Source organism: Gambusia affinis, linkage group LG18, assembly GCF_019740435.1.
Source record: "Gambusia affinis linkage group LG18, SWU_Gaff_1.0, whole genome shotgun sequence".
Lineage (NCBI taxonomy): Eukaryota > Metazoa > Chordata > Actinopteri > Cyprinodontiformes > Poeciliidae > Gambusia > Gambusia affinis.
In genome coordinates, this window is record NC_057885.1 from 21,774,634 (window position 1) to 21,791,303 (window position 16,670).

Genomic DNA, 16,670 nt, shown 5'->3' on the forward strand with positions numbered 1-16,670 from the left:
ATGTAGTGCTCGTCTGTGTTTGGCTGCTTTGTTTAGTAGGACTGAGTTTGGCAGTGAAGGACTACTACGTCGTTATAGACTCCGGCATTGCAATATTGACCATAACCACGGTGCCCTACTGCAGCATCTCAGCTCTGCGCGTTTTGACCCAGGCAGGCCCAGGTCAGTCGGGCAGGGACAGAGTGGACCAGTCAAAGCAGAGGGCTTTCTACACCATTGTGACTATACTGGGAGCATTGACCCTGAGGTTGACTTGGAATGTTATTTTTATTGTTTATACTTTAGAAGAGTTCAGTACAAACTGCACCATGATGATGTGTGAAGCTCTGTTTAATCTGCCGTGCAGTTTGGTGCTACCTCTGCTTTTTCTCCAAAGAGCAGGAAAATTGGTTTGTTGGGAGAAAAATGTTATTGATTATTAGTTACATTTTAAATGATCAATTAGAGAAAAAGATGGAGTTAAGTCAAAAAGTTAGAAAGGTTTAGCATCTAGAAAACATGAAACATCCCAGTGCATAAATCCAGTGTTGTTTTATTATTGTTGTACGGTGTTTCTATTATAAAAGTTATCCCAGTACAACACAGTCTCCTGTGTGCATTAGCATAAATTTACATTTATGATAATCTTTCGTCATTGTCTTTACCTACTGTCTATTAACCCTTTGCATCTGCGCCAATTAATCAATCGAGGCGCCATGATGGACGTCAGAAAAGAGAATCGGGAATATTGAAAACAGCAACCTAAATTGTTTTAAAAGGTTGTTTTTGCCAATTTATTCGTGGCTTCTTCTTGTTCTAGTCGAGCTAATTTGTCTGTATGTAACATACTTTGTTGAGGCTCATAGACAGCAGTATACAAAAGTTTGAAACAGCTAGCTTACATGCCTCCTCCCTCCTGACGTGTTGATCAAATTACCGACTTTGTCTGAATTCACACCACATAATTTATGTCTCTATGTCATAAACAGCTTTGCCCTTTAAACCAGAGCAGCCCTAAAATCGTTCAAAAGACGAAATGTTAACCATTTCTTCCCGTACATGCTAGGCTACATGATGGTAGGTCGTTGTTTCCATGGCTACTGGTGGTTAGACGTGTACCTTCGCCCTAATGCGATACATGGTAACTTTCTAATCATACTTACTTATAAAATATATGAACGTTAATCTTTTTACCTTGTATAAAGTGTTCGCTGCAAATCCGCGATTACACCGAGGGCTGCCAGTATTATAGATTGACTGGTGGCTAAATTAACTGGTTGAAACCTATGCGCACCGCAGATGTTTCTAAATTGTAGGTGGCTGTGTTGATGCCTGTTGAAAGACGCAACTTGTGTGACAAAACCGTCTTCAAAACTTTACTATAAATCCCATTTGAAACAAATATGTTTAATGTTGCACGTGAAAAGTATGTTTCAAAACACGTCTCTACAAAGCAGCGGTCAGTGCGCTTCGAAAACACCGCATTTGAGCATAACCAGAACAATGAGTAACAGATAATCCCACTCACATTCAGGTTCACCGGAATAAATTAATTTCATTCATGAAATTAACATGAGACAGCCACAATAAACCTACGTGGAAGTTTTCTGCTTTTTGTAACCAGCACTGATCAGAAAAACATTGGAATCGAGTCTCAAGTACCTGTAATGTGAGTTGCTCAACACTTCTAGCCTAGTATGTGTATTTTTGGCTCAGAACCTGCAATGCAACCGCACCGTTTATTAACTTTCTTTTGTTAGCGAAACTACCCACAGGAAGTATTGTCATATTTAATAAAATTTAAATCAAGTACCTGATAGTGTTGATTGTGATGCTTACGTGTCCAAATAGAGAGGAATATCAAGTAATGTCGATGAGTTATACTGCAATAAAATCTCATCTAAATGATATAAAGTTAGCAGCCAATGTTGTAGCTAGTGTTGATATCCAAATTGACAAGCCGAAATTACAATAATAAACGTTCCTACATTACTGTTAGATACCAACAGATTTCGAGCCACATCTACATTATTTGTCTGTGTTCTCTACTGGGAAACAGTTTGCAGGCTGGTGACGAGGGGAAATAAACTTAAAAACTAAACGAGCTGCACTAAGACTTGAATTAACTAGTGACAGACAAACAGGGTCCTCAACGCAAATGTTTGTAAAAAAAAAAAAATAGGTGGCCGTGTCGTTTCCTGATCAAAACGCGACAAAACGTAAATAAAACTGATTAGAAAATGTCTCTTTCTCCATGATCTATTCAAAACAATAATAATTCTTTGTATGTGAAGGAATATTCAAGAATATATTGAAATATCACCAAAATATACCACACTTCAAAAGGAGACTGTGTTAAACTGCAATTCTTGTGTGCAGTGCTACTTCATGCCTATTGTCCAATCAGCAATTTTTCAGGTCTCCAACTGGGACATATCCTTTCTGTGTTGTTAATGTTGTAGTGCTTTGTTATTGTTGTTGTGATTTTTTAATTTGTAATTGTGCTCCGTTAATGTTGTGTTTTTTAATTTGTTGAAGTGGTTTGCACCTCATGGCCATCCGCGGCCTACCAAGCAGCTGCGTTTATTTTTTCTTGGTGCTGATTGGCTGAAATCCAAAGAGCAAATATACTGATGTGTTACTCCTAAGACTTTTCCACCGTGAAAATTAATGCATATTTAGGAATATTTGGTCGTTGAACTGAAAAAAGTGTGAGCAATAATAGTTTTTAGAATTATTAGCTATTTGTGGGTGGCTTTGGTCTGTTTTTCTCTTAATATTTTGACGTTATTCTCATACAAGTTTATTCTTTGTAATATAATTATTCTCATAATGTTACGATTTTATTATCATAATTTTATTTTTCATATTTTCTTAGCGGGTCATAGTACATCATCATATCTTTGAAACAGTTAATTAAGTTTTGTTGATTATGTTTTTATGTGACATAACATAAATGTGAAAAATGTCTAAACAAAATTTTTCTTGACGTTAATTTGTGCATTTTTATTAAATATTGCAATTTTGTTTTAAAAAAATCTATTTTTCAATTAGCTTGAATCAACCATTCAATAATTTAAAGACCTGAAACCGGAATTTTACAGATTTTCAGGTGTTTTAGAGGAACAAAAATTATGTTATTCTGACTTTAATGCTTGAATTACATATGTTCAGAAATACTTCAGTCATATATAGAACAAAAAAATGGTGTTCACAGAGAACAAATATAAATGTAATGTGATGCTGTTTTTTTGGGTCTTTTATCTCAAGAAGCAAATAAAAATGTTCCAACCTGAATGTAACACATTTTCACAATTTCACTTTGAACACACTCTTGCTTTATTTCCTTCATCAAATCCGCAGTGATAGTCTATGAAGGAAACTTGCACAGACCTTTATCTGCTTGTCACTCTTTACACACACATATAAACACACATAAGCACTCAAAAGTATTCGTGCCCCTGACTGATTTATATTTTAAGGTATTCCTCAAAATACCTCCTCAAAAATAAATGGAAATGTTTTGACATTACTCCAATCAAACCCTTCGGTATAATTGCTCACCCAGTTTTTACGCGTTTATGCTTTTATTATGATTTGATTTTTAAATTTGGTGAAGACCTCCGTGTTTTTTATGTTGGAAGGCCTCTTTGACATCACCCTAAGCTTTACCTCTTTATGCAGATTCTCCATCAGATTCAAGCTGAGCCACACTAATACAGTCTTAGATTTAATCAGATGAACATATTAAAGCTGAAAAAAAATCTAAATGTAAGTGGGGTACGAATACTTTTAGGCTTAATTTTAGTCTGTTTGTCAATTGTTGTTGCTGCTCTCTGAAATCTTTCTGGTGTCTTTCAAGACCTTTGGATTGATGTTTCATAACATTTTAAATATTTGTATAGGTAAATGTTTCCGTTGCTAGGTGAGAAAAACCGTCTCATTGTATCCACCTGTCTTATTTCTGATGGTGTTAGATGCACAACAGGAAAAGGCTAATCTGCAGATCAAGTTTTAAATGGAAACCATGTGGTCACAGTTTAAACTTTGTGTTTTTACTTGATCATTTCAAAGTTTCAGTTTCATTTTTGACCACATCCAAAAGCTTCTTACTGGGGTAACACTTTGTGCTTGAGTTTAAACATTTCTTGGTAACTTGCAACACCTTCCAGGACATTTTTTAACAGTGATTCTAAAAACAAGAAGTGTTTTTTTCACTCTGTTCTTGATGCCACTTCCTCTGTAAAGAAGAATTTGAATGGTTAGTTTTAGCCAATCACAAAGCTATGTATTAATTTAGCATTGAGTGCAGAGCAGAAACTTCAGTCAGAAAGAAAACTCATTCTGCAGCTTCTTAGGAATTTATGTTTGAGATTTTTCATAGTTCAAAGGAAATTATTTTTTTTTCTGCTTGGTTTTCTCCTGAAAAGAATCAACTCAAGAAAAAAAGGTAAAAACTTCATATTTAATAGCATCTGCAAGCTAATTTAACGCATTATGGAGAGAGAAAATGTAAGAAGGAATTATGGGAAAATATTTAAAGGCACCTTAACTTCTGGATTACTTTGTTTGTACTATTTCAAAAGATTTTTTTAGAATTAAGGGTAATCATTCTTTATCAAACTCAAATTATTTTGTCATAATTTTGACTCCAAATGGTCATTACTCTTCTATTGTCGCTTGTGTTAAGAATATGTTTTTCCTGACTCCTGTGTCCAGATTGACAAAAATCTGAGATTTTGCTGTAAAATAAGGAGTCTAATTTTGATTAATTATTTGTCAGCATTTCCATGTACAACAATCCAACTGAATTTGGCTCGTAAAGTTAGTTAAGTTATAGACAGATAATGTGATTTAGAGGAATTTGGCAAAGAAGATTTAAAAACATTTTTTAAAAACCCCAAAACAAAAGTAACAGAAACTATTGTAAGGAGGGAAAAAAACAGGAATCAGAAACCATTGGTAATGACAGCCAATGATGTTGCCTAAATACCAGACAGGAATGATTACAGGTGAGTTAATCATCACAATGAACCTCAACTGTGAGGGGAGTGAAGCTGAGAGACTGAAGGAAAGAGTAATTAAAAAAGAATGATAAATAGAGAATAAACGAGGCTCTAAAGAACTCAGAAAGATGCAGAGTAACTTACAAAACAACTCAACATGAGGCTAAATAAAATAAAGATACTAAAAAAACAGGAATGACAAAAGAGGAAGTGAACCGACCACAGAGGCTCAAGAGATGACAGATAGCTAAAAAGAAAACAGGAACTACATGTTAGAAACACTAAAAAATAGAGAACGAATCAGAAACTAAACCCTTAAATTACTTAAAGAACAGAAACTAAAGATGGCCGAACTTGACCTAATTAAAATGAGAAAATACTGAAAGTACAAAGCCAACATGAGTTCTTAACTCCTCCAATGACAGAACTAACCAAATAAAAATATTGTTTTGTGTCATAATATGTTCACATGCTCTGCCTACATTGATGAAGTATCATTCACCTGCATAAGCTGGTTTACCATGGAAATGGAGCTAATCAGATTTAGCTAGTAATTGCTTTACCACTTAGAAACATTTATGTATTCTTTCTTTAGTACTGAAATTCAGACCCAAATTCAAAAGTAAAGTGGTTGTTAATAATTGTACCATACATTCACCATCCATCCATTATCTATACACCTATTATCCTCAATGGGGTCAGGAGGGTTGCTGGTTCCTCCCCAGCTAACGTCCCGGGTGAGAGGCGGGGTCACCCTGGACAGGTCGCCAGTCTGTCACAGGGCAACACAGAGACACACAGGACACACAACCATTCACACACACACTCACACCTAGGGAGAATTTAGAGAGACCAATCAACCTGACAGTCATGTTTTTGGACTGTGGGAGGAAGCCGGAGAACCCGGAGAGAACCCACCATGCACAGGGAGAACATGCAAACTCCATGCAGAAAGACCCCGGGCCGGGAATCGAACCCAGGACCTTCTTGCTGCAAGGCAACAGCTCTACCAACTGCACCACTGTGCAGCCCATACATTCACCAGATTAAATAAAAATATTTCAAAATTAAATAGAGCAATAGCGTGTGTGCGATTCTGATCGTTCATGATAAAGATCTGCATAAAAGAATCAAATTGTTCGTGAACGTCTCACCACTATTAAACTTATCTAAAGCCATTTTACACACTAATGTGTTCACTTTGCATTTGACAGGATAAATTGAAGTTTTGCTGCCAGGATCTGGATGGACAGCAGCTGTATTATATGTTAGAACCACTGAAAGAGATGAAATGTTGGCAAACACTTCCTCTTCCAATGACTCCCATCCTGGTCCACAACTTCCTGTCATGTCCTACAGCCAGTGCCTCTTCACCAGGCCGAGCTCTTTCATTTACACCGCATTTATTGGCCTCAATGTTGTTCTCTTCCTCCCTCTGTTCATCTTCATTCTCTACTATGGCTTTAAACAATGGTGGAGGAATCGCTCCAAGTCCTCCTCATCGGCTGTGAACAACTCGGACTGCTTCACCTACCACATGGTCGTCATGGAGATCGTTGGTGTCACCGGGTGCGTGATCTCCTTCGGAGGACTCTACGGCGGAGAGATAAGCGCAGTCAAAGTGGGGACGGTTCTGTTTTCTTTCACCTGGTATGGAGAGGGATTCTTCCAGAACCTCACCTGCGTGGAGCACTTCCTGGCTGTCCTCTACCCCATCGCCTACCTGAGGCTGAAAAACAAAGTCGGGATCCGGATCCGGAACGTCACCATTGGCTGCGTTTGGCTGCTCTGCTTTGTAGGGTTGGGTTTGGCTGCAAAGGATAATTACATCATCATGGATTCCTGCATCATAATACTGACTGTGACTGTCACTCCTTACTGCTGCCTTTCTGTTCTTTGGGCTTTGAATCATCAAGGAACATGGCGGGAGAGTGTGGACCAGTCGAAGCAGAGGGCGTTTTACACTGTGGTAGCCATACTAGGTGTGCTAATCCTGAGGTTAGCCTGGAGCGTAATTTGGATTTTTAATCTCATACGAGCAAATGCTAATTGTGTTATGATGACCTGTGAGGTTTTGTTTAACCTGCCCAGTACTTTGGTGTTACCTTTGCTTTTTCTGCAAAGAGCAGGAAAATTAGCATGTTGGAAGAAAGACGATGATGATTAAGATTACATGGAGCCCCGTAGGAGCAATTGGGGAAAAGTTTTTCTTTTGTGTTCCCTTGCAATAAATTAGCAAATACATATGCAATAAAAGAGCCTCAGTGAAAACGTCGTAATATATTCTTAACTTTTTGGTGCAAAAAAACAATCTTTGAAAATCGATTTATTTGCTTTATTTGAGATGGAACTGCACCTTCAGACACATAGACACAAAACTGCCAGATGACTTCATTACATTGTGAAAATAACTCAGAAATAGACCAAATAGCTTGGAAAGTTTCTGTTTATATCAGGTTTATGTTGCATTTCTATCCTAAAGAAAAAGATATAAAATTTTAGATATTTCACAATGAGATATTTATATTATAGCACAAAGTATGACGGCCACCATAGGACTTTCAGTATTGAGTTATACCACATCAACTGATCAGTATTTTATATTTAAGTTTTTGCTTGAGTCTACTTTTTTTTTAACTTTCAAAAAGATTAAATAATTACAGTACAAACTACACATATGTATTAGAAATTAAGTGTCAACAAAAGTCAACCAAATGTAAATAATTTCAATAATGTGACTTTTGTTTTGTTAGAATATTTTTATTTCTGTTTTCATTGAATTTTAATGTTTTTCTTTTCCAGACAGAAATGCTTCATAAAATATGAAGAGCAAAAATTTTACTTAAATAACTTTGCTTTTCATTTTTTTCACCAGCCAAAATATTTATCTGTTCAGGCAAAAGAATCTGCTTAATATTATTTTGTGTACTAAAACTTTAAACACACTGCAGGTGACTGACTGATATTTTACATGTCATAGAAATCTGTCAGAAGATTTATTCTCCTTCACATCATTGCATTTAATAATTTGTCACTTTAGTATCATTTGTTTAATGCAAATAAATTGCATTTAAATAGAATCAAGAGGGGAAGTGCAAAATCCACCAAGAGCTTGATTTCAACTTAGAGAAAGACGAAGAGCGGTGACAAACACTGGGAAGGTTGGTTTATTTTTCTTAAACAGGAATGCAGAATGTGTAAAATATTCTTTTTATCAGCATAAAGTCATAATATGCTTAAGAATAGCAATACAAGATAACATTAACTGAGATAAAAAGTAGTTTAGGTTGCAGAATATTTAGAAAAAATAGAGCAGATGATAAAATTAACACTGGAACGCATCAAAAGTTCACATTTCTAGCTACATTAATTAATAGCCAGAAAAATAAAGTAGACTTCTGGCTGTTTGGAGATGTAGTAGTAAAGGTGAAAGGTCAGTTTTAGTAGAAAGTACAAAAGAAACACAAAATGAATGGTAAAAATGAAATAATTAAAGCATCACTGCAGTATATTTTTAAAACTGATATTTGAGTCTGTATGTATAATTCTGATCCTGTCTGGATCAGAGAAAATAAATCCACAGTAAATTCACATTTTAACCTCATGAATCCTGTTTTGTTTTTAAGCAGTTCTTTGTTGTAACAAGGGATTTATCGATTTACCGACATCGATATCGGCTGATATTACTCATTTTTTAACATATTGGTATCGGCCTAGTAAATAAACAACTGATATTTAGTTGATCAGTTTCTGGTTGTAGATGGGTTTTTTTTGTTTTTTTTACAAACTGTTATGAAATATATATAACATAGGTAAATATCAGTTATTGGCTATAACAGCAATGACGATTGATGTTTGTTTTAACCTGTCTGGTTGTGACTCTGCTCTTTCTGCTTAGAACCGGTAAATGTGTGTTGTAAGAAAAACATCCAATGAGTGTGAGGGCAGCATTTACATCGACTACACTGAAAAAACACTAGTCTAGTTTCTAGTGCATGTACCTTAGTACACTTGGACAAAAGACAAGACAAAACTAAATTTCACCAAGATATAGGAGCTTCACTGTAAAAAAACCCAGTTTCTAATTTAGGAATTTTACCATATAAATGCAGATTTTACCGTATTTATACTGATTTTATTTATGAGGTAAAATTATGTAGCTGCCAGAATTTCACTGTCTAAATGCAGTAAAATCCATATAAATATAGTAAAATCTGTATTTATATGGTAAAATTCTGGCAACTACAGCTGCCAGTATTTTACCATCATTTAGAGTGTTAAGTAAATAATTCCCTAATATTGACAAAAAAGTACCAGTTCTAGACCCAAGTGAAATAATCTGCCCATAGAACTGATACCTTTTCATTAATAATAATGCAGTATGTGAAACAAGCTCCTGTTCTTGCTGATAAGTTACTTTTATGTTGGTTGTGTCTTAATTAAAGTTTACTAGGACATTGATGCTAGAAACTAAACAAAAATACTTGGTAAAGTTGAGAGTTTTGCAGTGTAGGCCAGTCTTGCATAAGCAACTGCTCCCTGTATATGTTTGTGTTTTAGATGTATTCACCAATTGTGCATAAATAACCTGTATTATCAATTCAAATTAAAAAAGCACATATTTTAAATACTGTATTCAAAGTAAACAAAGATATATGAACATACAGACCAATAGCTGTCCTGTTCTGTTTTTTATCAGCTCAAGAAAAATATTAATAAAGTCAGTAATACACTTGATGTGTGTTTAGCACTTTTCTTAAGCTTATTCTTATATTTTATTTGTGTTTTAGTATTACTTTACTGTCCACTATTGTTGATATTTTCTTCTTCTGTAGTTTTGCAGAAAAACGTTGTAGGAAGGAAATGCAGGAAGCCATTATGTTTTGCACACGTGCATTAGTTTTTTCTCCTGTTTTCTTGGATTTCTATGTCTATTTTTTGCATATCTACTTTTTCTGGTTACACGACGACGCACACCAGGAGGTTTGTGAACCATTGCGGTCTGGAAATTGTTCTCAATTCAACGTTTTCATACAAATTAACAGAAACATTCCTGATTACTCACTGACCTGATGGTATAAGATGAATTAAATGTTCACAATGTGAGAAAAGTACATAAAAATCTAGTTCTATGAACCCAAGCTCTACTTTGTTGAACTGCAGACAGCATGTTTGGACAGATCAGTGTAAATATGTATTTGGTTTCCCAGGCCTTTAAAATCCCTGCTCCATGTTTCCCAAGGTTTTTCTGCCAAATATACAACATCATTTACATTTTTTTTCTTTTAAAGTGGAAGTGTAATGCGTCAGAGGTTTTATTTGACTGAAAGCAAAGATTGAAGGCAGTGCAGATGTTTATTCACAGTGTTGAAAGTGTAAGAAAATATGTAAAATCAATGTGATATTGGTAAATATTGGTTATCGGCCCAAATTTTCATATCTGCGAATTTATACTTAACAGGTTTGGTGAGAAGCAGCAACATAAATAAAATGTAATACTGACATTAAGAGGGAACACCTCTTCCAATGAATAAAGTGATTTAAACAGCAGAAGATAATTATAAAGATCATCCGAATTAGTAATTATAGTTTTACTGATTAGTTTTAGAAGAATTTCGAACTTCAAAACTGTAATATTTTGAAAAAAAATAAAGGAAAGACATTATGTGTTCCTTTTAGCATAATCTAATGTAAAAGCGCCCCCTACTGGAGGAAACATTTTGAAGCAGGATGAAACGCATTTAATTCAGATTTAAAGGCCATGATTCACTGGGGAAGCGTGCAAATCTATCAGTGGATTCATGCGTCTTCATCATCTGCATGTAGTTTGTCATTTTCCTTATGATCTAAATGGAATGTTGTTTTTTTTAGTTTTTTTTTTATGCAAATGAGCCGGATTTGAATAGGACGTTAAGAAACAGAGAGGAGGCTGAGCTGCTGGTTTCATCCAGGGCAGCCGTTCATCCAGAAGACAGAAAAGGAGCAGCAGAGCTTTGTAAGGTCGGTCTGTTGGTAGTTATCAGAGATTAGAAAAGCAACATAATCTGAGTAAAATCCAAATGTTTCCCTCATATATCTTCAAATATAGTCAGTAAAAAGTGAAAAGACAACAGGATATCTCATATCCTGTCGTTTTAATGGATCTAAAAGTCTCTTGAAATGACATAAATTTGTTATACAGCTACAAAAACTTATTCAGTCTAAATATAAAACAGAAATCTTCATGAGTCTATGTTTACTGATATGAAAATGTCGATGTTTATTGTAACAAATAAAGGTCACAATTGAGAAGATACCAGTATAATAATAACAACTTACTAAAGTTTTACAGCTTTTCCTCATCTCTTTATTGTTATAAAAGGTCTGTTTTTAAAAATCCTAGATGTTTATCATTATTATTTAGACCTTTGTATGCTGTAATTTTTCGTAAAATACAATTTTGGAATAAATTCCTCTTGAGTTTAGAGTGGTTAATAAAACATCTATATTAAGGTGAGCAGTTTTCAGGATCAAAAAGCCAAAAGTAATCAGATTTGTGACATTTTGGATTTCCTCTGGGTTTTAAAGAAGCACATCTACACAGCAGTGTAATAAATTACTGACATCAAAAATAATAGAGAAATAAAGAAGAACGTTGCTGTAGTGATTGAAGATAAATCCATGTCTTTATTTTTGACGGTTATTAAGACCATTCAGAAAATAGATGTAAAAATCACAATGAGGTTCAGTTTTAGCATCGATATTAGCATTAAAATATGCTTTTTACTCAATGATGGAAGTTAATTTTAATGGTTGAAGCTACATGTTTGTTATTGCGGTTTAACGGATGTTTTACGTGTTTTTCTTCTAGATGTTGATGAATTTTTCTTCAGCCCAGAATGAATCGGCTCCTCCTCTCTCCCACCTGTTCTCGTCTGAGTACCTGATTTGCCTCAGCTCCAGACCGACCTCCACCGTGTTTTTTCTGTTCGTCATCATCTACGTGTGTCTTCACCTCCCGCTCTCTGTGTTCATCCTCCATCATGGCCTCCTGCACTGGAAAAAGCACCTCTCCTTCTCCTCCTCCTCCTCATCGTGGTCCGTCAGTCACTGTGACTGCTTCACCTACCACCTGGCCGGCGTGGAGCTCATCGGGATCACCGGTTACATCCTCACCTGTTTTGCCATCTGCATGAAAGAGTTTCCGAAGGTTTTACGAAGTGGGACCTTGCTTTACTCCTTCTCATGGTTTGGAGAAATGTGCTTCCACATGTTCACATGTACGGAGCGCTACCTGGCTGTGGTTCACCCCATCGTGTATCTGAAGCTGAGGAACAGAAGATGGATCAGAACCAGGAACGTCGTTGCCGCCGTGGTTTGGGTGCTCGGCTTCTTGTGGGTTATTTTGATTTCAATCAGATTATTTATGCTCACATATTTATTCCTTGTTTTATTCTCTCTGGTTGTTGTTTCCTTCTGTAATCTTTCCGTTTTGGGTGCGTTGATCCGTCCAGGTCCAGGTGAGCAGGGTGGGGGCAGGGAGAGGGTGGACCAGTCAAAGCAGAGGGCGTTCTACACCATTCTGGCCATACTGGGAACACTGGTGGTGAGGTTAGCTTGGGGTCTCTTTTTCACAGTGGTGTCTTTATCAGCGGGGGATTCCGACTGTATCATCATGACCATTGATGTTTGGTTTAATCTGCCCAGCAGTCTGGTGTTGCCCCTGCTGTTTCTGCACAGAACGGGAAGATTTCTGTTTTGTAAAAAATGTTTCCCATCAGTCTGAGCTCAGAGGAGAGAGGGAAAGAAATAAAATCACAAGAATAGTCATAAAATTCCGACTGACATTAATTAACATCTCAACGCAAAATACATATCAAAAATAAAGTTCTGAAAAAAATAAAGCATTTTTTTCTTTTTGATTGTTAGTTTTTGAGTCTTTTGTTCTTATTTTATACAATTAGATGTTTCCAGAAGTGAGAATAAATGAGCAAAACTCGTAACTACTCAGTCTGACCTTCTGTTTTTCTCTCAAACTACGTTTGTTTTGTATTTTTTATTCTAACTGGACGAGATATTAAATGCTGATGCAAAGTGTCCAAAGTGTGGCTCCATTTCCGTCCCCTGGAACGATGTTGGGCGGCTCTTCATCATAATTCAAGAATGCTCATGTTTCCTCTGTCTTACTGATTGCTTGCTTTCTTGTTTTTAAGAACCTGTTGGAAATAAATAAACTGAATCAAAAATCAAATCAAATCAAATGCATTAACTTTGTTTTTCTAGGCAAATACGAGGTGCAACACAAAATGTTCAGGTTCCAGGTTTTTGTTTTGAATTTAATTTCTTTTAGCAGTAAAAACAAATAAAACATCCATTTATTTTGCCACTCTTACTTTGGCAAAATAAAGTAAGAGAGACAAAAAATCTAGAAAACTATGATCAACCTGAAAACGGTTGTATATCTTTATCTTTTTATTTGTTTAATCTGGGAAACCTGCTAGAGCATTTTATGATTTAAATCTACAATGATTAATTCATCGATATAATATGTGTTTAATGTCTTGTTGAGAAGATTAAAAAAATATCAGATATTTTGCAATTACTATTAAACAGAAAAATGCAAAACGTTTGTGGTCGCAGAGTTTTTTCCACTTGACTGTTTTGGCCTTAATGTCAAAAAGTTTGGACACCATTGTGTTAATGCAAGAGAGAGAGATATTAAATAAAATAAAGCTTTCTATAAACAACAGTATAATGAGTTTGCTATAATATATCAAGTGTTCACAGAGTGGTGACAAACAACTCCTGTGTTTATCCATGACATGCATGTTGTTGGTCGTCTGTCTTTGAATTCGCTTGACGTGATAATTTGTTAATGCAAATAAAGAATATTTGAATGAAATATCAAAAACAGAGGTGAAGGGAGAAGCGGCAGATTTCCACCAGCAGTTCATCCAGGAGACAGAAAGAGAGACAGGAAGCTTGTGAACAATAAGAAGGTTGGTTTTATCATGAATTTCTCCTATTTTAGTTCACATCTGTACCGCAAGCTTAAATTATTACAATATTTACAGATTTTCTATTTGTATTCAAACAGGTTCCAGGTAGAAATCCTTTCATAATAGAGTGATTCTCTTATGTTTAAAATAAAAAGACAAAATGTTTACATATTTATAAGAAAATAAACCAAACAACAATATAAATAGAATTATTAATTTAGAAAAGGGCTCAACTATCATCATTTATTTGTGATTCAGTGAACAATATTACGTGCTGTTTATTCTTATTTTTTATTCCTATTTTTATTATCTTTCATCTTTGTATTTTGGACCTTCCTATGTGTCTGGAATAAAGATGAAACGGTGTTTTCTGCATCTCAATGGTTTTGTGGTTTCAATCTGTTTTCCTTTGAAAAATTTCCAAAAACCTGAAGAATATTTAAAATCTCTTTTATTTTAAGACTCTATAATAGAAATACATTTGTCTTCTGTCTGACAGTCTCTGTTAAATTTGGTGTGTTTTGGTTGAGTTTGATGATTTTTAAAAAATATTTTGAGTGATTTTTCTGTTGTATTTTACATTTTTAATGAGATTATGATTCCAACTTCGGAAAAAAATACACAGAAAAGTAATCATGTTCTGTCCTTTATTTTATTTAATTTCCCTTTGGGATCAACAAAATATTTTAAATTTGACCATAATGCTTCATCGTGACATCAGTGACATAAACATTTGTTAAACTTTGACATGACCATTCAGACTGCTGTGGAAACTCTCAAACACAACGTGATTCATTATGAGAGACTTGCACCAAGTGTTGTCTATTTCCACAAAACACAGAGCGCCCATCCGCACTCTGCTCCTACAGACTAGCGGCAGCAGCAATTAGCAAACACCCGAAGGAACTGAGTTTGCTGAACTCATCAGACAAACTTCTTCTCAGTCCAACACTGATGCCATTTACACCCCTACGATCGGCTGCAAATGGCATAATGGAGGAACACTGTTGTGATTAAATGTTGAAGGCAGCATGTCAGAAAGAGTAGAAACTTTTTAAAGAGACAGAGGCCCAATTTCAATTCGTCAAATTTAAAAGTTAATTTTTAAGATAATTTTTGTTACATGGAGCATTTACTTACTTACTTGTGCTGTAAAACGATACTGTGTGACTGTAAATTACATCTAATATATTTACTTGTCTTTACTTGGACTGCTTTATGTTCTCCTCCTCCAGGTATGATGAAATCGTCTTCGTCCTACAATCAAACTGAGTTTGGTCCTGAAGGTTTCTCAGTATACAGTTTTTTGTCTTCCTACATGAGCTGCATCGTCTCCGGATCGACCTCCTACATCTTCATCTCATATATCATCATCACAGTGTCTCTCCACCTTCCCCTCTCTCTCTTCATCCTGTACAAGGGCTTACAACGACTGAATAGACGCTCGTCTTCCTCAGCCGCAGCCCTGAGTCACTTTGACTGCTTCACCTGCCACCTGGCCAGCATGGAGCTGATTGGGGTCATTGGTTTTGTCCTTACGTTTTGTGATGTTTACAAGAAAGAAGTCAGTAAACTGTTAGAAGTAGGGACCCTGGTGTACACCTTCACGTGGTTTGGAGAGCTGTTCTTCCACCTCCTGACATGTTTGGAGCGCTACCTGGCTGTCGTTCATCCCATCCTATATCTACATTTGAGAGAGAGAAGCTGGATCAGAATCAGAAATGTGATCACCGGCTGTGTCTGGCTGCTTTCCCTCCTGTTGGTTATCTTGGTCAGCGCCAAGCTGTTTTTCATTGTTAACTTCAGCTCCCTGATGTTTTCTGTGGCGGTCGTGTCCTTTTGTAACTTTTCTGTTTTGAACGTTCTGGTTCGTCCCAGGCCGGGAGAGCAGGCACAGAAGGCGGACCAGTCAAAGAAAAGGGCGTTTTACACCATCATGGCCATCCTGGCGGCGCTGCTGCTGAGATTTGCTTTTGGCCTCTATTGGGTTATAATGTTTGCGTTGGGACAGAACGACTGCGTGACGTTGACAATCGACGGTTGGTTCAACCTGCCATGCAGTCTGGTGTTACAGATTCTCTTTTTGCACAGGACAGAAAGTTTAAAGTGTAAGAGGAATATTTAATGACGGCCATGTTGATAACAGAGCCAGTGGCTGTGTGGGCTGGTGCTGCTGGTGCTGCTGGACCAAGACTGTGGAATGAACTCTCTCACTATTTGACATCATTAAACTCTGTTGATGCTACTGAAAAGCGACTGTAGACATTAACACATTTTAGCCTTGCTGGTACCTGAGTTACTGTGACCATTTTATGTTTTTTAGATGTATTTTTAAACTTGTGTCTTTGGTTTTTTTCTTTGAAACTGTTGTCTGAGATAAAAAAAGGACTTATTTACTTACATAAACTGCACCATGTCCAACCCATCTCTAGTTTGTCTTTAAAAAAATACGTCGCATATTTTTATTTTGACACCTTTTAATGCAGATTGTAGAAGTGGACTTGAAATCTGTTAAAAAACATGTTCAAAATCACTTTTTTGTGTATTTTATGTGCTTTACTTAAAGACTGGTCTAATGATTGTTAATGATTGTACTTGTAACAGCTTTAGTTTAAAAAAAATTAATAGAAATGGTGAAAAATAACATTTTAGAAATTAACATGTATATGCTGAGCTGTATCTATCAGTGGATAAATAAAATATTTAG

At 35.9% G+C, this 16,670-nt stretch overlaps 1 protein-coding gene across 2 annotated transcripts; it reads left to right on the forward strand.

Annotated features, from left to right (window-relative positions):
• Positions 1–1,176: 1,176 nt before the first annotated feature.
• Positions 1,177–9,941, forward strand: LOC122820596. Of its 2 annotated transcripts, none has more exons than XM_044098155.1 (2): positions 1,177–1,648; positions 6,200–9,941. In XM_044098155.1, the coding sequence occupies exon 2, from the start codon at positions 6,277–6,279 to the stop codon at positions 7,150–7,152; it is 876 nt and encodes a 291-aa protein (XP_043954090.1). In that variant the 5' UTR covers positions 1,177–1,648; positions 6,200–6,276; the 3' UTR covers positions 7,153–9,941. The 2 variants fall into 2 exon arrangements, with proteins under 2 accessions (XP_043954090.1, XP_043954089.1); XM_044098154.1 differs by lacking the exon at positions 1,177–1,648 and adding an exon at positions 4,314–4,428 and having other exon boundaries at positions 6,198–9,941.
• Positions 9,942–16,670: the final 6,729 nt, after the last annotated feature.

What these genes read in the sequence shown, in the direction of transcription:
- LOC122820596 (XM_044098155.1), top strand. Translation starts at nt 6,277, where the DNA reads ATGTTGGCAAACACTTCCTCTTCCAATGACTCCCATCCTGGTCCACAA.